Source organism: Bicyclus anynana, chromosome 20 (genome assembly GCF_947172395.1).
Source record: "Bicyclus anynana chromosome 20, ilBicAnyn1.1, whole genome shotgun sequence".
NCBI classification, from domain to species: domain Eukaryota; kingdom Metazoa; phylum Arthropoda; class Insecta; order Lepidoptera; family Nymphalidae; genus Bicyclus; species Bicyclus anynana.
This window is the reverse complement of record NC_069102.1, coordinates 4291041-4318552: the sequence shown is the minus strand read 5'-3', so window position 1 is coordinate 4318552 and position 27512 is coordinate 4291041. Positions and strand designations below refer to the sequence as shown.

General features: G+C 34.2%; 3 protein-coding genes across 3 annotated transcripts; 2 read left to right on the top strand and 1 right to left on the bottom strand.

Moving 5' to 3' along the window:
* Positions 1–600: 600 nt before the first annotated feature.
* LOC112053052 (testis-specific serine/threonine-protein kinase 3-like) lies at positions 601–4487 on the top strand. The gene is made up of 6 exons (XM_024092322.2): positions 601–863; positions 1641–1810; positions 2483–2632; positions 2936–3209; positions 3766–3942; positions 4345–4487. Exons 1-6 carry the CDS (start codon positions 687–689, stop codon positions 4429–4431), a joined length of 1035 nt encoding a protein of 344 aa, XP_023948090.1. The 5' UTR covers positions 601–686; the 3' UTR covers positions 4432–4487.
* A 5111-nt stretch (positions 4488–9598) lies between these two features.
* On the bottom strand, positions 9599–11817 carry LOC112053046 (ribonuclease kappa-B). The gene is made up of 3 exons (XM_024092314.2): positions 11638–11817; positions 11433–11552; positions 9599–10558 (listed from the first exon to the last, which is right to left on the bottom strand). Exons 1-3 carry the CDS (start codon positions 11710–11712, stop codon positions 10457–10459), a joined length of 297 nt encoding a protein of 98 aa, XP_023948082.1. The 5' UTR covers positions 11713–11817; the 3' UTR covers positions 9599–10456.
* Positions 11818–12099: 282 nt separating this feature from the next.
* On the top strand, positions 12100–26071 carry LOC112053043 (pleckstrin homology domain-containing family F member 2). The gene is made up of 8 exons (XM_024092311.2): positions 12100–12219; positions 12409–12473; positions 13526–13727; positions 15314–15439; positions 18810–18916; positions 19472–19643; positions 21105–21205; positions 24510–26071. Exons 1-8 carry the CDS (start codon positions 12204–12206, stop codon positions 24576–24578), a joined length of 858 nt encoding a protein of 285 aa, XP_023948079.2. The 5' UTR covers positions 12100–12203; the 3' UTR covers positions 24579–26071.
* The last annotated feature ends 1441 nt before the right edge of the window (positions 26072–27512 follow it).

Here is a 27512-nt window from a genome sequence, read left to right as displayed (position 1 = left end):
CTTTCTTTAGCGATTTTGTTGTTTTTATTTACACCGCTGCCCGCCATTTTAATTCTGAACTTGATTGACTTTTGTTGAGATAACAAATGTCATTGTCAAATGTCATGGGTTGTGTCAACTCGCAGTAATTTTGACATTCGGAGGCTCAGACGAATTTTGATAGGAATTCGGAGGTGATTCGGAGATTCCTTTCATGGACCATGGACACACTTTGGGAGACATTTTTATTATTTTATTATTCAAGAATGATAAACAAGTTTTAAATAGTTTTAAATACTTTATTCAATTCAAATATTTATTTAATATAACATAAATTATATACAAACATACAAATAGTTATGCAAACATAAATATGAAGGTATATCTTAGACTATTTAGTCTTTAATCGAAGAGGTTTATAGAAACTAGAAAGGCACACATAAAATATTTGTATCCTATTCAACACTAGCCTACTCCAAAAATCCAAGTACTGGCATTAACAGTATCTATAGTAAACCAAAACCGCGGCACATTCAAACTTCGTTCCTGTAATGTGTCAGTTTGGTGTCAGTCAACCATAATCAATTGACAAAAATGCCACAATGACTTAAAACACAAAATTTACGTAAAAAAATAAATACAATGCAGAGAAATAAATTATAATGTGACTTGTACTATTATAAATTTCATATATCTATTTCTATGATATGCCAGGGCCGGATGTAAGAGCCGACGACAATGTTCATGGCGAGATGTCTACAGAGCCCACGGCAACCGTTCACAGTGGTGTGGAAGCTAAAACTGAAAGAAAACTAACAGTTCTTGAAACTCATGGATATATTTTAGGCAGGACCATAGGTTCTGGTTCATATGCCACAGTTAAGGTGGGCATTGTATTGCATATGCATATTTATAAACGGATATTTATCGGTATATAACATAAAGTGGTGAATGATTACTCTTAGGGCAAACTACGCACTAATTCGAAGGGCCGGTGAAAGTTGGTGACAAGGTGCAGGAAAACGTTGGTTAACCCCGCGCTAGGTGGACTAATGAAATGAAGCGCATTGTAGGGAGCCGCTGGATGCAATAGGCTCATAACCAGAGGCATGCCCATCAGTGGATGTCCATTGTCTGAAAATAATTATGATGATGAAACTAGGCATGTACTACCTAGGGGAGCGAGGTTAGAAGGAGTACCAAGGATCGTATTAATATGCAGCCATACGTAGTCAATATCCCTTGGACGTGTTTAGCTCCTTGTTCCTGATTGTCAAAATTTAAAAAATCAGCTTCTGTTTTTCAAAGGGATCGTTTGGGCAAGAGCATAGTATGCTCCATCATAAAAATTCATCAAAATCGGTGAAGCAGTTTAGCTGTGAAGAGTTAACAGACTTCCGTATTATAATATGGGCATTGGGCAGGCCACATAGTTCGAAGAGCCGATGGACGTTTGGGTCCCAAGGTGCTGGAAGTGCGACAACGCACTGGAAAGTGCAGTGTTGGTCAACCCCCCACTAGGTGGACTGAGGACATCAAACGATAATGATGATGATGGATAAGTCCTATAGGTAAAAAAATGTATTACTGAAATAAAATGAGAGCTTACATCCCTCTAGAAATTTAATTATATAAGTACTTTAAAAATGGCTTTACGCTAGGTAGCGGCGAGTGATCGTCACAACTGTCAAGTGGCAATAAAAATAATAAGTAAGTTCCAAGCACCCGGCGACTACTTGAAGAAGTTTCTGCCAAGGGAGATAGAGGTTGTCAAAGGGCTGAAGCATGAAAACTTAATACGTTTCCTACAGGCAATTGAAACCACACATAGGTAAAGAGAGACGAATATGTTAGCATTTCATGGATAGAAATACTCCGAGCAGAAGCCGAGACTTTTGACCTGGGTATTAGGTTAAGAAGTTCCTCTATGACATGTCTACACTCCCCTTTTCTGCTCGTGTTGTTCTCCCTGACCAACTTTTGATAGGATTCAACTAGAACAGATTTGGATACCCGTTCTAATATAAAACTTGCTGCAGTTCTGGTGAGGGGTGAGGTATTATCGGGTTCTAGAGAGGCTTTTCTGGCATGTCTTTCGTGGTCATGGCATTTTTAGTTGTTAGATCATATTTATTCACTTTTTTTGTATGGTTTTTAGGGATGTTTCCCACGGCTTAGTAGGCTGTTGATGATTATGTCCGGTCTAGATGTTGCAAAAACCACATCTTCTGGGATTGCGTATTTATACGTATTCATTAGTCTAATCAGATGAAAATCCTAGTATTGAGTTAGGGCTTGCTTTTACATTATCATCAGAATTATTATAGTAAACAACAAGTAATCTACATAGCTGAGTATTATTAGTTAATCCTTACTTTTATCTGATAGCTGAGGCTAATAACTATGGGGAAGTAAGACAATAAAAAGCAAGTCAAAAAAAGAAATTGTTACCAACATCTAATGTCTTGGCTCTTAAGTAATTCATGATTTACATATATTACAGAGTGTATATTGTTATGGAATATGCTGAAAACGGCAGCCTTCTTGATATTATTCGCAAAGACCAGCATATAGATGAATCGCGTGGACGCCGCTGGTTCAAACAGCTGGTAGAGGCCGTAGACTATTGCCATGAAAGAGGAGTTGTTCATCGGTTAGCGAACTTTATAATCTTTATATATATGCTGAAAGGAAGCAGAAGAATAATCTCTTTTGGGTTCAGAATTTTCTAAAATAATCTTTCGATCCTTTACGGTTTTGCCGGGTGAGCTCCAGATTCTCCTCGAAAAGGAGAGGCCTGCCCCTGCAGTAGGCTAATAACATGGATGATGATGGCACTATAAGTATAACACTTTACCTTTACCGGTCAAAATTACCTTTAGCTGCTAGGCTTATACATATGCAGATACTTACAAAGTTGTAGAATACATATTAATATCTATTTTTAACCAACCAGTGACATAAAATGTGAAAATCTACTAATGGATCATGGTCTGAACATCAAACTATCTGACTTTGGATTTGCGAGAGGTCACATGAAGCCAAAGAACGGAGTTTTCTCACTAAGTGAAACCTTTTGCGGTAGCTACGCCTATGCGTCTCCTGAAATATTGAAGGGGGTTCCTTATAGACCTCAAGACTCCGACATTTGGAGCATGGGAGTTGTACTTTACGCAATTGTTTACGGAAGACTGCCGTTTGATGACACAAATTATACACAATTATTGAAGGTACCTAATTTAATTGTTGAAACATCTTACCTACCCTTGATGATAATAGAATAATTAGAATAGACTCTTATCTCTTTATAATTGGTATAATAGGGAAATTCCGAAAGCGTTTTCAGGACTAGACCCAAAGTTCAAAGGAAAATGATGCAAGTCTTGTACCCTTAGAGCTATTATACGTACCTACGTAGTACCTAGAGAGAAAGAGAGAGACGAAGTACCTACCTAGGTACTTCATCTCTCTCTTTCTCTCTAATCGTATCCAAATCCGTGAAAATATGGTTATAAAAAAATCGACTGAATTCGGATTGCTTAAGAACCAATCCGATTTCTGATCCAAAGTCGAGCTATTCAGGGGAAACCTTTAACCCCACTGTCAAATCGAATATGATGCACATCCGAGATAACGGACAAAAATTGACTATTTTCACGGATTTTGATTAGATGTAGTGTACAACTTGTTTGTCATTATTATTAGTATTTTCCGTTAATAAAAATCAACGGTATATTTGTGTTTCTTTTTTTTATTGTATTTTTTCTGAAATCATTATATTTACAGCAAGTCCAGAACAAGGTGTCTTTTCCTCGGGAGCCTAAAGTTTCAACCGAATGCCGAAAACTTATCGTCAAAATCCTGGCCCCTCTCAAAATTCGAGCTAAAATACCGCAGATCCTGTCAGACCCTTGGGTAAACCCGAGCCAAGCAACAAAAGACGAAGAGTTGGACGCCCATCCGGTAAGACGTCGTCCTGTCTTATGGATTTTAAGAATAAAAATAGATGAGAAAAGTAGATACTCGTTTATATTTGAACAACTCGAAGTACTGACAAGTTACAAAGGATCGGGCTTAATTTAGAAGGATTTGAAACGATCAAAATATGCTGTTATAGTTCAATTCCCCTTAAAATGACTGACGATATCAAATGAGTTGCCGGTTATACGGAGTTTCGAAAATTTTTCTTCTAATTTGTTAAAAGTTAACACTATCAAATGCCTGAGACTAATCAAAATATTTTTTGAAAATGTTTTCGTTACTAAATCACAAAACGGGGCCAAAACGGGGTGCTAATAAAATATAACGTCCTACCCATATATACCCATCCTAGGACATATTTAAACTACTTACTGCTTGTTCCAGGATAAAGCTGAATCTAGCAAAGAGGAAATAAAAAGCGTAAACATTGGAACCGTAACATTTGACAGGAAATTGGAAGAAGTTAAATAACAGTCAAACTATATTTTACCTAAATTTAACAAAATAACATACAAAAACATTGTATATAACTGTGTAATAGAAATTTGACACAATTGTTGATTTATTATTAAGTATTTAGCTATCATTATTGCCTTTAACCCTTGAAAAGGCTGAGCTATTAATATCACCTGTAAGAGTTGAAATACATAACAGCTCAACGAAGTTTATAGAAGCATCATGGAAACTTATACTTTTTAACTTATATTTTTTTTTGTAGCAGCAAATTCATACGTGAAATAAAATTGTCTGTCTGTGAGTTTAAAATAACTATAATTTCTCAAGTGTATACAGTTATTAGTGCTTATTAGTTCATCATCATCATCAGGTGCCCTCCGAACTGAAGTTTGGCAGTCAGATAGAGAAAACTTTTCCGATCACTTGAAATATTTTTCAGCTGGCTACAATTACTCTTATTACGCCCTAAATATTTAAATTTAGCAGCTGCAACCTCTAAACCACGCAGATATATTTTGGAAAGCGGAAACTTAGTTTTTGACGTTAATGTTCAAACCCATCGCAGCAGCAATCTCTTCCAGTAACCTTTGCAACCCGCTGTCCAAGTTTGCTATTAGCACAGTATCATCAGCGTATCTAACATTGTCGATTCGTAGTCCATCATCATCATCATCATATCAGCCGATGGACGTCCACTGCAGGACATAGGCCTTTTGTAGGGACTTCCAAACATCACGATACTGAGCCACCTGCAACCAGCGAATCCCTGCGACTCGCTTGATGTCGTCAGTCCACCTGGTGGGGGGTCGGCCAACACTGCGCTTACTAGTGCGGGGTCGCCATTCCAGCACTTTGGGACCCCAACGTCCATCGGCTCTTCGCACTATGTGCCCCGCCCATTGCCACTTCAGCTTCGCAACTCGTTGAGCTATGTCGGTGACTTTGGTTCTTCTGCGGATATCCTCATTTCTGATTCGATCACGCAGAGATACTCCTAACATAGCTCGTTCCATCGCCCGCTGTGTGACTCTGAGCCTTCTTATGAGGCCCGTAGTCCATTGACACTTATTCCGTCAGAATGATTTTGAAGTAAGTCGGTAAGGGTAGCCTCAGAATAAAGATTAAAAAGTAATGGGGATAATGTACATCCTTGTCGCACACCTCGGTTTCCACCCTGACAGCTTACCTTCAACTTTAATGGCAGCTTCCTGGCACCAGTAGAAATTCCAGATTAGTCTACGGTCTTTATCATCCAGCCCTTATCTTTCAAGAATCTCCAATAGCGTTGATAGTGATGATGGTAAACACGATCAACTGTTTTTTCAATCAAATGCTTCTTAGTTCAAATGTTACACAGTACTAAAACAGTATATTTTTTTTTAATTGTCTGTTTGTCTTTTCCGGGCTAATCTTTGGAAAGGCAGAACCTATTTTAATGGGACTTTCACTGAACTATATAATATGAGGTTATAGAGCAACATAGGTTTCTTTTAATCGCGGAAAATGCACGATTCCCGCTGTATTTGTTTGTCCGCTACATTCATAAAATGTTTCTATTTGCACTACCGCTTTTTCGGTTAGCATTTACTGTGTTAAAACTTGGTACCGCTGGATTATATAAGTATGATACGGTACTCATTGCCTCTGTCCATAAACCGGACTTTGAACTTATGCGCAACAGCCCCCTAGCCAACTGGCACGTCGATTCTTTTTCTACGATTGCTAACGCTTCGAAAACTAGAAAAATGTATGGGAATGACATTTGCTTTCGACGGGTCACGTGATCAAGTTCTGTCATTCCCATACATTTTTCTAGTTTTCGAAGCGTTAGCGATCGTAGAAAGAGAATCGACGTGCCACTAGACTAGGGGGGCTGATTTTTTTTTGTATTTATGATACTATGTGCGGCACAGTTTAAGTTTTTCAGGTTAAGTATTTCTCGTATTTCTAGTGTATTTTTTTACATGTCCAATAACTTCCTGTTCTCTTTAGTTTCTAAGTGAATATGCCATTTATGAGTAGGCAAGACGGCACCACAAACTATTGTTGAGCACACAATGACTAGACTAAAGAATATTAAAAACAATGTTTTTTTTCAAGTTACTTTAATAACTATTAAACTGAACAAATTGATTAACTTATTAAATTACCTAGCTTACCATGTTAAGTAAGTATATTGGCTAACTAATTAAACAAGAATAAAACTTATAATTCAATAGGTGAAACTAAACATCTCCCTCTATGACTACTTTGTCTTCGCCCTACAATAAGCTTCGTCGTCGGTTACATTCAAAGCCGCCACCTTATCCTTATTCCTTGCATGTTTCATGCACCAAAACGACAAGGCCAGAGTGATGGCGTATATTACAGCTGCAATCCAGCAGTTTATAGCTATCTGTAGAACAAGATCCTAATTATTGTTTGCTCCGTTAATGAATATTCTCACACAATTACACTTATAGGAAGTAAGAACTTGAATCTTTATAGTTTGCTAGCGTGGAATTCAGTTTTCACAAATCCCGCGGGAACCATGGATTTATCCGGGATAAAAAATACCATATGTGTTATTACAAAATAAAACCTATATCCATTCCAAATTTCAGCGAAATTGCTTCAGTAGCCGCAGATTAATGGAGGAACAAACATACTTACACACACACACAAACATTCGCCTTTAAAATATTAGTGTCATCACTTATTATACTCTTTGAGTGTCATGAAGCACAATGAGTAAACATAAATCCTAACCTACGTTCGAAAAATAAAAATACACTAAAATTAGCGCCATCTGTCGAACGCCCCTAGTGGAACTGTCTAAAAGCGGGATATTCAAAAACAGTTTGAAACTATGAAGGCGGTGTTATGTCGGTCTAGTGTTATATATTAACACGTTATATATTAGCCGTTTCTGGTAGAACCACACGAAAGAACACTGCCTGAAAATCCTAAATCTTTATGATATTCTTACAAGGCTTGAATTAATACATCACCGGGTTAGCGCCGCCTTCAAAATGATCAGCAGGTAGAACATTATATGATGTTATTTTTTATAATACGTTTTTGAAGGAAGTTCAAAAAATTATTACAGTTCAGCTTTTAAAGATAAAATAATGCTTTTTAAATCATTCTCTCGTCGGTTTAATTCTCTTTTTGGTGACGCATTTCCGGTAAGTGAACATCGAGTTTCGAATCACATCACCATTATATACGGTTCCACTTCAAAAATGGAGTTAGGTATCTAATCTATACTTCTACGAGTATATTATTTAACATTAATATGTGAAAGTAAGTCTGTCTGTCTGTCTGGTACCTTTTCACGGTTATACTGCTTAACCGATTTGGATGAAATTTGTATAGAGATAAATTGGACTGGCAATGATAGCGAAGAATGAAGATATAAAACTGCAACTAAAACAAACTTTTTGATAATTATCCTTAGTTTGTTTCATGAAATCGTCGTAATCTTCGTATCCGTGGTGATCAGGTTCGGCCTCTTCTATAAAAGCGAGGACTTCAAATTTGAAGAAAATCCCCATTATGATCTGAAAGTATATAGACTGTGTGGAAACTATGTTCTTGAAATTTGTTACATGTAGCGAACCAACAACCGCTAATTGACTGTGACGTTTATCACGATTGGCGATTCGACTCGCGTTTACTCACGTGAGTCGCTCCGCCAGGACCAAAACCTTCAAGAAGTTGATATACCTATTATTTAAAGGGTGTTCGGGAATATATTCCATAACGTCAAGGTGTTGACGAGTCCACATACAGGAGCCGAACTGCATAGCTAATATTTTTTTTAACTAATGCCTTTATCTATCCTTGCATTTTATAAATTTTATAATACGTAAAACTTGGCTACGTCATAATTATAAGGATGCGTTTATGGGACATATTTTAAAATCTGTTTACAAAAAAGAAATATTATTTACCCCGAAAATATTAATTTTAGAACACATGTTCCTTGATCATTTTAAATTAATTTTCGATAAGGAATATACCCCAGAGTTATGGTAAAATCTCCCCAGGTAGTCCCATCTACCATACATCATCATCATCTACACATAGATACTTTCATAGCTAGCCAGCCGGACCTCACTCATTTTATTTTCTTCTTCAAGTCCTTTATCACCTGGCGGCGCATAGAGCCGGAACAAACCTTTTCCCGACAGATCTATCTTGGACAGCTCTCTTGAGCGTGATCCAGGGCAGACCGACAGCCTCAACAGTCTGCTACCATGTTGCCTTTGGCCTACCGCGCCTTCTCCTGCCCTTATGATGACTTATGTGCACTTGCTTCTACCCTACACGTGGCAACTTCACAACATCAGCAACCAATAAGCTATCGGCGACAGACTCTTTAGCCGCTTATATTTTATACATAATTAAAAGCTGAAAGTTTGTCAGCCCAAGCTCCCACCACAGGTAAGAAGATCCTTGGCAAAATATCTTAGTGTAAAACAATAAAAAGTTAAAAATGTTACCAGCTGTATAACAGCCCATATACTTAGCAGCATGCAGCACAAACCGCAACCGAAAAGGAGACTCATATCAAAGATTTTCTGCTAATATCCACTGGTTGAAATAAAATAATTTGAGAAAATATTAACTAAAAGCTAAACTTCAAAGTCAATCTAATCAGTTTGATATTACCTAACAGGTAAAAACTGTCATTAAAAATATACCTATAGTGAAAAAAGAATTTAATCACTGGTTTGCCAAAACTAAGAAGTAGTTAGAGGTCAGTGGTTCAAAGAAACAAAAACGTGAACACTCGCAATGGCCTTGTTTTCGTTCACTGTTTGAGACAAGTGATATTTAATTTTTAAAATGCACATAACTGAAAAGTTGGAAGTGCATGCTCCGGACCAGATTTAAACCTACGCCCTCGGAATCGAAGGTAGAGGTTATATCTACTGGGCTATCACGAACTAACACTGTGAATCCATGGAATGCTGAGGTATTCTCTATTCTACAATTTAACTCTCTCAATCAGGTTACAAAATCATTTACCTATACTAATATTATAAAGAGAGAATGTTGGTAGTAATGTAGGGGATAAACTATGGATCTACTGATCCAATTTTGAATATTAATTTGCCACTAAAAGCCACATTATTTGTATCATAGAACGGTAACTATGTGGGTGAACCGAATATATATAAATAAAATAAAAATAATATATATAACATTAATATTTAATTCAAGAAAACTATAGAACCATTTTACATTGTACCTACTATTATAATAAGTTATATTATTTTATATAGCCAACATTCATTAAAACATAATACTTTCACACAATTTTTGTGATATTTTATAAGTCAAGATTTTATTTATAATAATAATAAACGGCACACATGTTAATAAATAAAAAGAATTCTGCATTTGTGTTGATACACAAGGTTGATAAATCCTTGAGGAAAATTAACAAGTTGGATGCTCTGATTATACAAATTAGTGGTATTTTACCAATTTTAGCTGTTGACCTATTTAAATAGTATTTTATAGAGCTAAAAACAATATTGTGCTGTAATATTTCTCATATGCACACTATATTTTTATTTGTTAGTCCAAAAAATAATGTACCTATCTTTAAAAACATTTAAATAACAATCATTTTTCTTTTTCTTTTACATAGCACTCATATAACAATGGCTGATTTAAGATTGTTGGTTTCACTGTTAATTCTTATTTCAGTTGTTTCATTCTTCAACAATGAATCAATAGGCTTTACTTTATTGTGGTTCTTGAGCAATGAAATACAAATTTAACTTGCTGTTCTCTACATAACAATAAATCTGTGAGGACCAAACCAACACTACAACTTTCACTGTGAAACTACAGTATACTCCATTTTGACTTCTCAGGAGAGACAGTTGTGTTGACAATGTTCAAATACAAACACTTAGCATGCTGTGGAGGATAGCAAAATTTGTTTTTCATTACTATTTATTAATGCCTTAAAGATAAGTACAATACTTTTGTGGTAAATTCAAATAATGGAATGGAGGTAAACAGGATCGTGAACCCTCTTTTACATGCTAACTGAAGAGCGGTTGTTCAACCAGAACTGATGACCAGATATTACCAAGGTGATGACATACAGTAGGGCAGCAATCCAACAGTTGTGTGAGTTCTGTAATGCAAAATACATCATCAGTGTTATTTATTCACTGTTGGCAACAAATACATGTATTTATCAATGATAATTGTATACTATAGATTGGTTATGTCACTACAAAATCACTGCAAAAAGTGATCTGAATAGTATATATAGTTTTTACATTTCCTGGACACACAACTCGACATTGTAAACAATATTTAGGTATTATTTGTTTATACCACAACTAACATTGAGTTGTGTTATAAACAAATAATACGCTAGTAACACTTCTAGCAGTGTTTAATATCATTGGTATTTTTATATACCTTTTCTTGGCACAGTAAGGCCAAAGAGATGGTTAGAAGGCTCCAAATAGGATATGTGGCTAAAAGGAAGATTTCACATTTATGATAGAAGTGAATGGAAGACAAAAATTTCTTTGCTACCACAAATAACAATTATATTTTCTTGTTATAAATAAAAAATATTTTTATATAAAATCTAGTTTTTTATAATTTACCTACTTTTAGGAACAAGATTTCAACCATAAACTAACATCTAATTACAGAACTTTATCTATTTTCAATTTAATCAGGAGTTCTTCAGCAGTTTAGTAATTAAATTAGATCAAATGAAGCACACATACTCAGTGTTGTTCATTAGCAAAACATTACCATCTATCATCATAATTATATGTCATGAGTCAACAATTAGACTTTACCTGGGGAAGTCTGTATTTTCCTGAACTAAAGGTGAAATTGACTTAAGGAAATAGTTTGCATATTTAGGTTTGTTTGTTGACCTTCTTTCCATAGTTGTAATGAGTAGGGAGAAGGTTACACTCAATAAAATAATAAGGTTTTGTATCTTTAAACCATAATTTCTGTTTGGTTTGAAGGGTACTTGCCTGAGTATATCCAGTTTCAACTTCTCCAATAAATTCATTGATGTCTGCATGTCCTCCACCAAGTGGAAGATCTTCCAGAAGAGCGACTGATTTAATAGCGTAGAATACGCCCATCAAAGTCTGAAATAATAAAGAGTTAAGAGTATCAAGATATTTACCTGGGTGTCTCAAGTAGTCCTGAATTCACAAAATAGCTAAAACTTACCAGTTGTATGATTCCCCATACACTGAGGACTACTCCGACCAGCGAAAGTTTAGGGCCACAGAATTTGCAAGCCATTTCGATAGATTTTTATTATTTTATTAGGGAAAATGTAATTTACTATCGATTACTATCTGTCAGCAAGTGTCAAAAACCATAAAAAATCGGAGCCTCACATGATCATCTGTGTCTATGGTATAGAATATAAAGCTAGTCTACACTTAATTTATTTGCGATTGATATCGGTTTTTTAATTTGTTAATTAAAATGATATACATTTTAAATACATAATATTATATTTACGTAAAGTACTTAAAAAAATTAAAGCAGCTTGAGCTTATTCATTTAACCTCTTTATAGATTAAACAATTATAGTTGTTGGTGTAATAAAAACGGCAACATTAGACGTAGCACAAAATATGTTTTCATACTTTCTCTGTCTACGACTACGTTTTACAAAGTCTTTGAAAGTTATGAATGACACATTTTGATTTTTCTAATCTTTCGTGTCTTTGAGACTTTGAGTACCTATTGTAAACTGAAGGGAATCTTTAGTAAAATTTATAATAATGGTGGATCGTTTAGGTAGGATATTTGTATTTAATGTGTTCTATGATTCCTAGATTCTTTATTCGCCAGTTTATGGCGTCGTACGGTGTAAAAATGTCCACAATTAAACTGTTAATTGGTGTCATTGTTTGTTCGCTCACTTTCCTTTGACGTCAAACTTTGATGCTGTGCCGCATTTTTACATGAATGTTTCCCTTTTTCCAGTGAATAGTGAGGCAAATGCTAGAAGAATTGCTATGGTGGAAAACTGCTTCGGCAGTTCGGGACAGGTGTGTACTTTTATACGAATAAAATTTGATAAAAAAGTAGGGGCAAAACTTTCGAACTTTATTATAGTTTATCAACCGACAGAGATAAATTCTCGGTACAAGCGATTGGTGGGTTTGCCCATTCATATCACATTTTTATCAGTGCGATATATTTTAGTGAAGTCAACAAAAATAACTGTTTATTGGTAAATGGGTAGGTAGATAGCATATCTACAATGTTGGTAACTGTATTTTAACACATTATTATAGAAAGAAGATAGTTCTATTTATTATTTACAATTATAAATTTTGGTAAACTGTTAAATTTTGTTGAAGTCGCAAAACTAAATTAAGAAGCAACAAACCACTGAGGAATATCATAAATAATCTATTGATACATGATAACATATCACTGTTACTGCAAAATATAATTAGATTTCATAAAATAAATAGGTAAAAGTTTCACCAATATGCTTAGGTAGGACCTAATTGACTTTGTACAAATTGTAATTGTAAATTGAGATACCCACTGTTTTGAAAGAAGCACAAATCTATTAGAAAAATGGGCCAATTGAACTAGCTTAACATTACTGCAGGCTTTAAGAGGCATAGAATTTGTACAAAATTTTTTTCTTATGAGATCAATGGTATATGCACATTTAGGTTAAGACACTGCCCCCATATCACTACACTGCATAGATACATAAAATATCAATAAAGCAACAAACTTTTTTAAATTCTCAGTACAGCTTTAAATGTCAAATAATCTTGACTGGCAGACCATATCACACAGAGAATTAAGAAAATTCACAAATATGCAGGTTTCCTTGCATTTTTCCCTTTACCTTTATTTATTTTATAATATTTAATTTCTTAAAATGCACATACTGAGAAGTTAAAGGTGTGTGCCCCAGACTGGATTTGAACCTACACCTTCTAGAATCATATGGAGGCAGAGATCATATCCACTGGGCTGTCATGGCTCAGTCAGATATATAGATATCTCAGACATTTTAGTAACCATTAATAACATATGTTAAAGAAACAATTCATTAATATCATTTTATTTTTAGCCTCTGGCGGAACAAGGCAGAGTTCTGGTTGGAGAAGGTGTACTAACAAAAATGTGCCGAAAGAAACCCAAAGCTAGACAGTTCTTTCTCTTCAATGACATACTTGTTTACGGCAACATTGTTATAAACAAGAAAAAGTATAACAAACAACATGTCATTCCCCTTGAAGAAGTCAAATTGGAATCACTAAAGGATGAAGGGCGTATGTATTTTATTTGGATTATTTTGATTCTAGTAAGAACAGAGCAGGTAGAAAAGAGAGAGTTAATAGAATAATGTTTTTATAGTATTGATGATCAGCACTTTGCATATTACCTTTGATGCTTTGACGCGAATGTTTATGGAGGTTTTATAGCGAAGGTAGGGAAAAGTCAGAATAGTTGCCAGAAAAACCATAAAAACAACCCTTTTCTATCTCCCATACAAACATTTCAGAGTCAATTATAAATCTTAAGGGTAGGGATATGGAAGAATTGCACATAAGTCGAAGCAAAGCTTGACTGGGTCTGCTAGGCTATATATTATATAAAAATGAATCCATATATCCCTTGGTCACTCCATCATACGTGAACAGCTGGACCAATTTTACTATATTTTTTTGATGTGTTTGTTATTGTCAGGAGAATTTTCTTATGACAGAAAAAAATAAGAAATTAAGGGGTAGGTTAGGGTAGGAATAGTTAAAAGTTTACATCAAGTATCACGCCGACGAAGTCGCAGGCGTCTGCTAGTTAGATTATAAATATAAGTTAACATTGAATCAGAAATTGTACCTTCGAGTTCAACTTCATATGTGTCATCAAGCCAATTCACTATTCAAATATTTTATATAACTAGAATTTAGTCAATATTTTATAGTACAAGAACTTGGGTTGCAATTTTTAGTGTTTGTATTAGTGTTATAATTAAGTTCAAAGTTGAGTCATCAAGCCATACTATGATAATTTATCAGCATCATACATTCAGAATAAGTTATTATACTACTATATTATAATTATGACTCATCACAGAAGTGACTCATCGCATAACTTGTCCTATCTATTATCTAATCACAATTAGTATTATACAATCAAATATAGGCACTTTACCACAAAAATATTATTTAGAATGAAATGGTACACATCTGGAGAGAGCTAAAGTTATCTTGTACCAGCAAAATACCAAGTTGAAGTTAATTTCATATTTATAAAAACTTTAATTTTTGAAATGAATGTTTATGGTTATAGTTAAAAAAATCTAAAGTTAATTTAACTTTTATTTTATATGTATGTATATTGTATATATGTATATTTATACATAGGTGTATATAGTTTTGGTATATTTATTTATTTATTTTAATTATGTTTGTGTTTTTTTTATATTCCTTCGTCTGTAGGGTGTACATATGATTATTTATTATTTCCGCTATTTATAGGTTGCCTGGGAGAGATCGTTTCTTAGCGAGAAGGTTGCCTATTGTACCTACTCGATTTATTCATTTTACAATTTTCGGTGTACAATAAAGAGTAATTTCATTTCATTAATCTATAAACACTCCACTGCGCGTGGCTCGAAGCTCACTTGGTCGGTTTTTTTTATTGTCAACTGAAAAGTTTGTTTCTTGAGGTAAAGTTTCAAAGACAGGAAACTGATAGACAGAGTGTGTAAACTATCTATTATATTGTTAAAGTTTTTTCTGAATTACCAGTACATTGATTTTTATTAGCATAATATTAAAGTTGAATACACAATTAAAATGTTAATGTGCCCAGAAATAATGTTAATTAACATAATTTGTACACATTTTAGAGTATCGTAATGGATGGTTGATCCGCACTGCATCTAAATCTTTTGCTGTGTATGCTGCAACAGCTACCGAGAAGGAGGAATGGATGGCGCACATAGAGAAATGTATAGAGGATTTGCTAAGGAAAAGTAAGTGTAGATTATGATTCTTTTCTCTTATTTATTTGGCCTTTTTTTTAATTTTTAACAATGTTAATAATGCAAAATATAATACAAAACACTATTAAGAATTTCTAAAAAAAAAAAAAAACAATTTTCCCGCTGCACCCCGTGGTGAGGGCTCCAGAGTGAGGAACCTAGTTACAACACGCTCCATCTCAAGAATCACTGCCTTCTATATCCAACTCAAAGTCCATGAGTGGAAATTTACTATGTTTTACCAAGAAAATTACGTTAATAATAACGTAATTTACTTAATAATAACGTAATTTTCTTCAAAAAGCTCTGTTAGATTATTAAAATCTGAAATAAAATCACTGTGATCTGACCTGACCACTACATCAAGTCTAGGTACTTGATGTAGTGGTCAGGTCAGACAGAGAGTGGTTCTCATTTTTAATCATACACAAAGATACATTTATCCAATTGGCTTGCTGGTAGGCTGGTAGGAGATGAATATCTTTCTATGAACTAACTGCACTAACTAACATTGAAGAGCCGATGGACGCTGGGGTCCCAAAGTGCTGGAATGGCGACCCCGCACTAGAAAGCGCAGTGTTGGCCGACCCGCCCACCAGGTGGACTGACGACATCAAGCGAGTCGCAGGGATTCGCTGGATGCAGGTGGCTCAGTATCGTGATGTTTGGAAGTCCCTACAAAAGGCCTATATCCTGCAGTGAACGTCCATCAGCTGAAATGATGATGATGATGATGAACTAACTGCATGTGCCAGGAAAATTGTGTGACAGAAAGAAAAATTCTGAGCGAGAGCTACCATGCTCCTCTACCAGCAATATGTTTGTATGGTCGAAATTTTCTTAGAAGTCTTATCTCCAAAACAAACCCGTCTTGTCACTAAAATCACATATTTCACCTACGTTATACGTAATTTCTAAAGAACAAAGCGTCTAAATCCTTTATTATACGCGTACAGTACGAATTACACCAAAAACTACACCGAATTTACGATTTATTCACATTTATTTTCTGAAAAACAAAATCACAACGAGATTAATTTGCACAGCTTAACTACGATTACGGCAATTTGACATTTCGTAACGCTAGATTGTCTATGAAAAGCAAGGATGGGTAAATAACATCGAGCGTTAACTTATCGATAAATGATAATGAATGATTCTTTAATAATTGATATGTTGTTAGTTTAAAGATGGAAAATTGATATTTTATAATCATTTTATTTTAAAAAGTAGTATTTTAATGAAAATGTTATACAATAAATATGCTCACGTTATTCTATAGCGTAAAAGATATCTTACGAATAGTAGCATTATTCAAACACTGGTATGGATAACATTAAGTTGTAGCTGTAGAGTAATAATTATGAAGAAGGGTAAATGAGTTTTTTTTTCATGGAAACGCCGTGGTCTATAAGTATTTTCGTAATAATTAAATTTTTTTCTGACTATTTTACATATTTCAAAAATATACATGCAGGGCAGAGTCTACAGTTTTAGTTTATTCAAATACGGTTACCTATACTGGGTGTAAGGGGCATGCTAACGAAAACTTAATCCAGTGGTTCAGTACATGATTCTGAGTCTCTCAGCGTTGAAATTTTTTGTCGGTCTTTCACGATATTGAAATTTTTTTTATAGTTTTTTTTAACTGATTACAGCTTAGAAGTACTTATTTCATCTATCTCAATACGATTTTTAATAAAAATCGTCAAATCAAGATTTTTAACAAAAACTAGCAATGTAAATTTAATTTGCAAAATGCGCGCGATCAGCTGTTTTCCAAGAGGTCAAATAGGCAGGTCACGACTAATAGGTATATATACAAAGTCACAAACAAACTGCGCGACGTTGTATTGCCGACCGCCGCCGGTGCCGAGGAAAATAATTGCTATTTCTCTCTAACCTAAGCCGCGCGGCGCGGTTAATAGGTATTTTCAAAATATTGAAACTTTAGGTCCTTTCGCTAGACGCTACGCTATTTTTTCTTTAGTTCGTGTTCGGCGGTCTGTTGACAAACAAACCAAAATTCAAAAACTTTTGTGTATGTTTTATGTTATGTTAGTAGTGATTTTCTGTAACGAATACTCATACAATTGTGTCGTTTGTATTGTGTGTGTTTGTGTGTGTTGTTTGAGAAGTCTTGAAATGCTTAGATCAAATCAATTCAGTACTCATGAATATCGTACCTACTACGACGACAGAACGTCTCGTAAACGAGAAACAACCGGAAGTAAGTTAACTACCTGTACCTAGTTAAAAACTTGTAAAGTATAAAAAATAGGTATTAGATAGGTAAGTGTAGCCAGCCGATTTGCTGTCGATGCGTACGTACCTACTTGTACGTAAGCAGTAGATTGCGGAGCGTTGTTATCGCATTATTCCTGTACATTGCGTGCTCAAAATTTTCAAAATCTGAATTTTCTTATTTCCGACGTAATTGGTATTTAATATATCGTTGTGGAAACTAAATTTAACCTCTTCACGCAGTTTTCGGCATCATGTCCCTTACACCCAGTATGTACGTGGATACGTGCACACTTTTTTGAAGTATAAGCAAATCTTGGACGTTAGTACGTCCCCAAAAGATTAAAGAAAGAGACGGCCGCGTGGCGCAGTGGGTAGTGACCCTGCTTTCTGCATCCACGGCTGTGGGTTCGATTCCCACAACTGAAAAATATTTGTGTGATGAGCATGAGTGTTTTCAAGTGTCTGTGTGTATTTATACATTATATATTTATATGTAGTATATAATTGTATATTAATACTATAATATCAACTATCTTAGCACCCATAACACAAGCTACTACCACCCATAACGTATGCTTATTTTGGGGCTAGATAGTGATGTGTATTGTTTAAGTATATTTATAATAATAATAAAAAAAGATTACCCCATTTGATAACCACGCGTACCCATAGGCATAAACCGTGCACCGTTCACTTAATTTCTTAAAATGCACACAACCGAAAAACGTTACTATACGTTCCCTTTTAAGATAACGTAGTATAGTAACGAATATTTTAGTTTAGGTATTTCAGTTATAACGATACCTACTTGATATCGTTCCGATGCCCGCCGTTAACTTCTCAACCCTACTGATTGTCTTTGATTCATAGTCGGCCATTATTGTTGTGTAAAAAAGTCATCTAAGAAAATTTCGACCATATATGTACTAGTAAGCAATTGTGCGCTCCGGCAAGATCCCACATAGGGACAGTTAAAGGTATATATCTCAGACAATAAGGTGAGATTGCATGGGAACCTGACATTAATTAAAAATAAATCCTCACATGTATTCGGAACTATAGGTATATGTAACAACTTATTTTCTGGTACCATTAATCCCACACCCTGTTCCAGGCGGCAAGCAGCCACCGTCGCAGCACGCAGCCGTGTGGGTGCCCGACAACGAAGCGGCCATATGCATGCATTGCAAGAAGACACAGTTCACTGTGCTCAACAGGAGAGTGAGTATACTGTATTACATGTATAAATTACACCCCCAATACTTGCAAGTTGATTGAATACGATAGGTGTAGACACAAATTTCTTATTGCTTCGTGAAACGTCGCCTCGCCTCGCTTGTTCCGATTTTTATCTCTTCCAATTATTGCCTCTCAAAGGACTCGGAAGCGATCAGAGGTTCGGCAAAAGTATTACCAAAATATTCACCCTTGCTTTAAAGATGCTGTAATTACGATTACAGCATCTTCAAAGCAAGGGTGAATATTTTGGTATGAAGAAGGTAAGAGTAATGCAAACCTTTCTTCATAATCAGCTGTTTAGATCAGAGATTTTTATGCACAATGTCTAGTGCTAGTATATTGTGGGTATACTTGATGCAGGCGGCTCAGGGTGGTGGTATTTGGAAGTCCCTACTAAGGTCCATGGTCCAGCAGTGGTCCTCCATTGATCAATTTTGAAATCGACAGTTAAGGGATCGACTACAGAGGGCAACAAGAGAACCCCGCACGCTATGTATGCATATGCATTATGCATGTCTGTGTACGCATATGTTCCAGCACCATTGCCGCAAGTGCGGCTCTGTAGTGTGCGGACCGTGCTCGTCCAAGCGGTTCGTGCTGCGCGGACAGAGCGACAAGCCGCTGCGCGTGTGCCTGCAGTGCTACGACGAGCTGACGCGCGACCGCGCGCGCCCCGCGCAGCTGCAGCCCGCGTCCGCCGCCGTACCCAGTGAGTGCCGCTGCATATTAACTGGTCATTTTTACACTAATACAATTGCAGCTGGTTATCTTAACTATACTACAGCCTTTCTTGATGAGTACTGTTTACCAACAAAGAAATTAGGAACGAAGGTAGAAAACGCATGCCATTGCCAACTTATTTTAAATTATGTACGGTTTGTTTATAAAATGTTATATAAAATATATTAACCATATCTAATTGTTGTAAGCTTATTTATCAAATTTACTTTCATTAATTTAAGAACAATTTAATTATAATTATTATTTGGTGTGAAATGACTAGTGATTTATACCTTCATTTATAATTTGTTTGTTGGTAAACAGTACTCATCAAGATATGCTGTAGTATAGTCATTTTTACACTGTCAGAATTGCAGCTGGTTATCTTAACTCGTCATTTTTACACTGATAAAATTACAGCTAATTATCTTTACTCGGAATTTATACACTGATAAAATTACAGCTGATTGTCTTAACTCGTAGTTTATACACTCATATAATTACAGCTAATTATCTTAACTCGTCATTTATACACTGATAAAATTACAGCTAATTATCTTTACTCGGAATTTATACACTGATAAAATTACAGCTGATTGTCTTAACTCGTAGTTTATACACTCATATAATTACAGCTAATTATCTTAACTCGTCATTTATACACTGATAAAATTACAGCTAATTATCTTTACTCGGAATTTATACACTGATAAAATTACAACTGACTGACTACCTTAACTCGTTACACTAGATAACATTGCAGTTTATTATGACAACTAATAATATTTACACTAGTTAGCAATTGCATCTGATTTTCATTTGTCATTTTACACTAGGTGTACTTGTAGGTAATAATCTTAACTTGTCATTTTTACATAGTATTGCAGCTGATTATCTTAACTCGTTATTGATATACTAATAGAATTACAGCTGATTATCTTAACTCGTCATTTTTACACTGATAGAATTGCAGCTGATTATCTTAACTAGTCATTTTTACATTGATAAAATTGCAGCTGATTATCTTAACTCGTCATTTTTACACTCATAGAACTGGAGTTGATTATCTTAACTCGTCATTTTTACTCTAATAATATTGCAGCTGATTATCTTAACTCGTCAGTTTTACACTAATTATGCTATCCTACTGCGTAATTTCGATTTGGGATTCTGTGAGACTACCGCAGACTTTGCTTCGTGCGTACGTGTGCGTATGTTTGTATACGTAAAATACATGTATTATTTAATGTATTTTATGTTGATTTCAAGCATTCCGTTTTGCAACACGCACAATACATTAATACGGAAAACGAGTGTTCTGCCAGCCTAAATGACAAAGTCTAAGTTTCAAATGCAGTAATCATATTTACAGTAGTTAGCATTACATCTTATTAATTAATGTGTCGATATATTATCTATAAATATAAACCAACACCTTTTTGATCAACAGCAAAAGGTGTAGAGGGCGCAGGGTCGGGAGGTGACTCCTCAGGTGATGACGACAGCGATGACGATGACGACCGCTTGCAGCCCGACCAGAGTCACGACGAGGTGAGACACACACACACATTCACATTATGAAATACATTAAAAATAAGTCATCTCTCAATAATTATATTTAAAACAAAATAAAAAAAAATATATTTTTCGCATCAGTGTCATTGACCTCTTAATAAAAGGACGCACAATAATGTAGAAAAATTCACTTAGAAACTGGCCAATTTGGCTTTAACAGTTTTAGAATTATTGGTAAAGAAAATTATACCTAAAGGCCTTTATCTTTATTATATATAGTCCAATATTCAATAAAATCCCAAATTCAGAGCAAATTCAACCTTAAGGATCGAGTTCAAGGTTCAATTTGCAAATGCGACAATTTGAATTGAGTGCCAAGAAGTTGTGTTTGGCACTCATTGAGTGGGGACGTTTTTTGGTCGCTGATTGTGCATCCACTTATTAATAGGAGATCGATGTTTGAAAACTTAAACTTGAAAACTGAGAGAGTAATTTTGTGGAAATACAAAATTTATAACTGTAATATTTCTGAAGTCTAAATATTATGTCCCGTTCAATATTAATTAATGAAAAACTACTGTATTTTGATAAATCAAACAACTCATAAAATTTTGTGTCATTTATCAAATGATATGGTATTTTCTAGGGGTTCACAAGTTATAACGCCGTGAACAACGGACTAAGAAATAAAGTAACAAGCGTATAGTACATGTTAACTTGTGTAAGTCGAAGAGTCAATGAATGGATATTTCATGCTTTTTTTTTTTGGATTCTGTGGATTCATTTTTTACGTGTGTGCATTTTTCACTGGACTACCTTTATGTCATTTGTACAGCAAAATTATTTTTTCCCCCATTAGAATTAAAACAGAAAGATTGTATTTCAACTGAAATATAAAAATGTTGCAGTTGATATACAACCAGCCTTTTTATTTTAAACAGTAATTGGTGCTAATTCGACTCAAAGAATGTCTATATACCAAGATCCCAGAGCAATCTAATTCATTTTATTTTCACACAGATGAAACCTTAGGTTTTCAGTAGCCTCTCATCTCCGTCTTTGTGGAGACTTGCTCTGTGATGTGACACCTTGACAGGTACCATGAGAAGTAGTAGTAGTACTAAAAACCAAGGTTTCAACTTTTTTAAAATAAGATGTATCAGACGGATCTGGAATCTTACTCTAATAGATAATAACAGCTTAATCGATAGCCTTGTCACAAAGGGGAATGCCCAACGGCCAATATAACGTCGGCCCCGGGTATACATCTGTATAAAAGTCATCATTATCAGCCGATGGACGTCCACTGCTGGACATAAGCCTCTTGCATGTGTAAAAGTACATGCAGATAATAATATAATGTGTGAATAAGAATCTGGTTAAATAATTGGCCTAATATAAATATGTTTGTAAAAGAAAAATCCATTTTTTTAACACTTTTCTTGCTCAAAAATTTCGCCGGTATAGCGAAGTAACGTTTGAAGTTATATATATTGTATTGTTGTCTTTGTATTATTTTTTCTGTTGCCAACAAGCTCAACAAACAAGAAAATCATAAGTGTTCAAAAAATGTTGCAAAACTCAAGCTGTATGGTCAGCGATGTTTGCTTGTTCCCGTTGGGGACAAATTAAAGATGAATTAAAAATGTCGAAAAACATTGTAGCAAACTTTTTTTTAGTAATAATTTCATCAAGTTTTTTTTTTATATAAGTAAATTGGTGGTTAAGGTAGGCTAGGGCCGGGGATGAGCATTATTACATAGTATTTACTTATATACTAACTAAAAGGTATTTGTACAGTACAGATTGACTTGAGTAAATAAATCTTAGGCTATATGTTAGTAAGCTAAATTAAAGTCAAACTAGCTACCAAAATGCTGACAATGTAGCATCGCTGTGTTAATTTACGAGTATGTATTTTGTATGTTACTAATGTTTGATTTGAAGTGATTTTTATACTTACCCAAATACCCATTTGAGATAGCCTTAGAACTTAGCACTTCTCACTCATTTATTTTTGAATTTAAGTTTTATTTGTACCTACCTCCCATGTTTTGAACAAATATCTGTACAGTTTTATAATTCTTATATTAATGTACAATTCAACAGCAATACATTACATTTAAAATGCAAAATTATTTCATTAATGATGACTATAATATGTTTATGATCTGATATAAAATTAATTCTGCAATATTTTATTGCACAAAATTTTATGATACAGGTAAGATTGTTTTATGTCGTTTGTTTCATGGCGTATGACTTAATTAGGAGACATAATAACATTAATGGAAACATTTTGCAGTTGTACAGTACAGCTGTTATTATTATACACCGTGCTAGATTCGCCGTCGGTAAGCCATGCCGACATTTATTAATCCAATTCAAGAAACCCCTTAACAACTTTAAAAATGACCTCAAGCTAATTCACACGCTAGCGAAAACAAAATTCTTAAATTATGAAAAAAATTATTGAACTTTTAGTTCCAAGTTTAGGCTGTAGTAAATGACCTCAAAGGGACTGACGAGCCGCGGCATCGCGGCGAATAAGTAGGTGTTTGAAAATACAGGAGTTTTAAAATAATTGATTTTTGAAAGTTTGTTACAAACGCAACTTCTTGAATTGTACTTACTTACTAATGGGTAATATAAATTGGGTAGATTATGAGGGATTTCGGTTTAAGACAAAGGAAACTCCACAGTGTATATTTGTCATTCTGTATAACATTATTTGTTTTGTTCTGTGTTCGGCTAAATCCCACTATTTTATGTCCCTGCCTTATCACATTATTATTGTCTGTGTACAGTCAAAAAATTCATTCATTAATATTTTGAACCCTTAATGTGACGTATGACTGGTTTTATACATAGTTCTTGATTTTTTTTTGCCAAATCCATCATTAAAAGGAGATGGTCTAATTCAGGTCCACTCTTGTACCCCGTATCATTAAAATAAAAAAAATACTAGGATTTTATTAAAAAATAAAGTGAATAAATCTAACTAATTAACTATTAAAAAAAGAAATAAACAAAATTTAAACCCAAGTTTTTGAGTTCATCAAAATGGTGCCCATAAAGCAACTATGACAAGACAATTGACAGCAAACGTCAAATAGACTACTGCATTGAAAACGTCAATCCGCCATTATTACCCATATTAGTGTTACATTTCTTGGGAGTGAATGAATATTATTTCGAAAGAATTATAGTAAATTCGTAGATTTGTATAATCAAAAACAATGACTGATCCTCCTGACTGAGCTCCAAACAATATTGGACCATCTCCTTTGATTATTTATATTTTTTATAAATAAATTTTATTTATTTCTCTCTTCCGCAGCCAAAGTTCTACGGTGATGGTGAAAAGACTGATGAAACCAATAACTATTCGTCCAAGGAGAACAAGTGAAGAGGAAACAAATAACAAACAAAATAGAATCATCCCAATAAAACAATTATTATGTTTTTAATATAAATTATTATAACTTTACAATTTAGATATATTATTGCGTCGCCCTCGATACATATTCCGTAAGGGCATTAAAGTAAAATTACATAAATATTTTTTTGACAGAAATAGCAATGTTAGGAACGTCAAACATGTTTGTCAAACTTTTTTGTTTCATTAAGCAGTGTTTGGTAAACAATTTAAACAAGGTCTCAGACGATCAAATTGTTTTACAAACATGTTTGTTTTGACGAAAAGTTTATTTGTTTACGGAGTCCTGATGATGATGATATATTTTGTTTTATAGATCAAACCTGGCCCTTGTACAACCCAAAAAAAAATAAAGCATTTTATTTTTTCTTCCGTCTTGCATTGAACACTCACTTGGAAAAACAAATATGAAATAAACCATAAAATCACTTACAAATCAACAAAAAAAAAGTACATATTAAGGAGTCCAATTTTTATGCCATTATTTTAATCAATAAAAAAACCTTGATTTCAAACAGCATGCCTTAATGTTTTTACCTAAAACATGCTGTTTGATATAGTCACGAAAATACTCAGATCAATTATTGTATAGACTACCTCACTAGGCGTTACTTTTCTGTCAAAGTTTACGATCAATGATCTAATGCCTCTATAAAAACTGTCTCTATAGTATCGATGTTTCATAATTGTAATTGTGTTTGTCGGTTAAAGAGCTCCGTAAAAATGCCTTTTTGTGGTTGAGTGGTGTAAAAACGGACAAAAACATCTAGTTTAGTATAAGATGTATACCAAATCTAAGCTCCTTTTCCTCAGAAAATGACTGACAATTTTGTTTGTGAATTGAGGTGCAATACTGGTCCTTCTGTAATTGGTCTGAGCATAAATAGAAGAAAAACAAAAACATTTTGCGTTTTACTTTTGTTACGTTACATATTCCACACAAAAATAAATGCCTATAAAAATGGCTTAACTATGTCTAACATTATAGTCACTCGAAAATTGTCACCGTATCTGCCTTCTATTGATAGAGTTTGATAAGTCTTTTATCAATCTACAAACTTGTGACTTTTATCTATATAAATAATATTTTTGTAAAAGTAATTTTAATTTTTGGACGAGTTGTATAGGGTAACTTTGACTGTTTTCTTAACTACCAGAGGAAACTTTCAATTTTCAACATATCTCGTATATATACTTGACCCTTTTTTACTTCAACAAATGTAAAATAAATTAAACTTTGAAATTAGACCAATGTATCATACAATAATAACACATTTTTATGTCATTTTGGGATATTTTGACCCACTCCCTGTGGCATGAATTTGAAGTTTTCTCAAATTCATGCCAATAACTTAATTGGTGAATATTTGTATAAAAACATTCGTTATTTAGTTAATTACGAACAATGAAAAATGTAGTGAATATAGAGAAATCACAAATTATTGCATTGCCATAGATTACCCTTCTCACACACAGAAAAACAAACTCCAAAATGTAGATATAATACAAACATTAACCATAGACAGCTTTAATAACGCTCAAATATTTTAGAACGGGCGACGATTAAATTAATATTATTTATTTTAACATTGTATAAGCTTGGGATTCTACGCATTTCATAATAATAATTCATCCCTTCCATTTCTGTATAAATAAGTGTAAACTTCAAAATTAGTAGGTATCAATCCAATCGGACTAAAAATTATTGAAGGTCTCACAACCAGTATAAAAGTATAGAAATTAATGATATATTTTGTTTTATTATACGAGGACTTCAGCCACATGATTTGACTTTGATCACAGCATGCTTAAGTTGACTTTGTTCACGGCATCCCTAAGTTGACTTTGATCACAGCATGCCTAAGTTGACTTTGATCACAGCATGCTTGAGTTGACTTTGATTATGGCATGCCTAAGTTGACTTTGATCACGGCGTGCCTGAGTTGACTTTGATCACGGCGTACCTGAGTTGACTTTGATCATGGCATGCCTAAGTTGACTTTGATCACAGCGTGCCTGAGTTGACTTTGGTAATGACATGCCTGAGTTGACTTTGATCACGGTATGCTTAAATTGAATTTGATTACAGCATTTCTATGTTGATTTTAATGACGGCATGCCCAAGTTGACTGATCACGGCATGCTCAAGTTGACTGTGATCACGGGATGCTTAGTTAAATTTGGTTACAGCATGCCAGTTTTGACTTTGACCGCAGCAAAAGTCCAAGACAAAGTACCCGTGCTTTTAACACATTGGTTAGGCTTAGTCATGTTATCATATTTAATATTTTACATGAGTTAGCATAATTTATTGTAAACTTAACATAGTTTCTATTTTGCTATTACAATTGTTAAATTATACGGAATGGTTTACGACAAAATGTACGAGAATATTTTGATATTGTAAACTACAGAATTGTGTATGTATATTGGAAAGAAAGTAGTTATTAAGAGGTGCATTGAGTTAGCGTATAAAAAAGTTTCGTTTGAAAATATTCAATTATACATATTATAATTATTAAGTTATATGATTATATTTTTAGGGTGTACTCGTAATTTGTTTGCAAGAGAAATATTTTCACGAAATTTTTAAATTGAATTATTTTATTGTTTAGGTCACGATTTATTTATAATGATAACGTAGGCCTAAAATGTTAACACGTTGCGTAACGATTTTTTGTCTTTGTTAATATCTAGAGTAAGGCTAAGAAAAATATTGCAATAATTGTTTAATTTTCGGTTGACAAATATACAATAATATTTTTTAATTGTCCCGCATTTTTATTTTGGCTCATCCCCTATATCTTGACTAAGTTGTCTACGGGCTAGTTGACATAAGTTTAAGAAATTGAGATATGACACAGTAGGTAAATGATAGTTTGACAATTGATTTGATGTTAATTT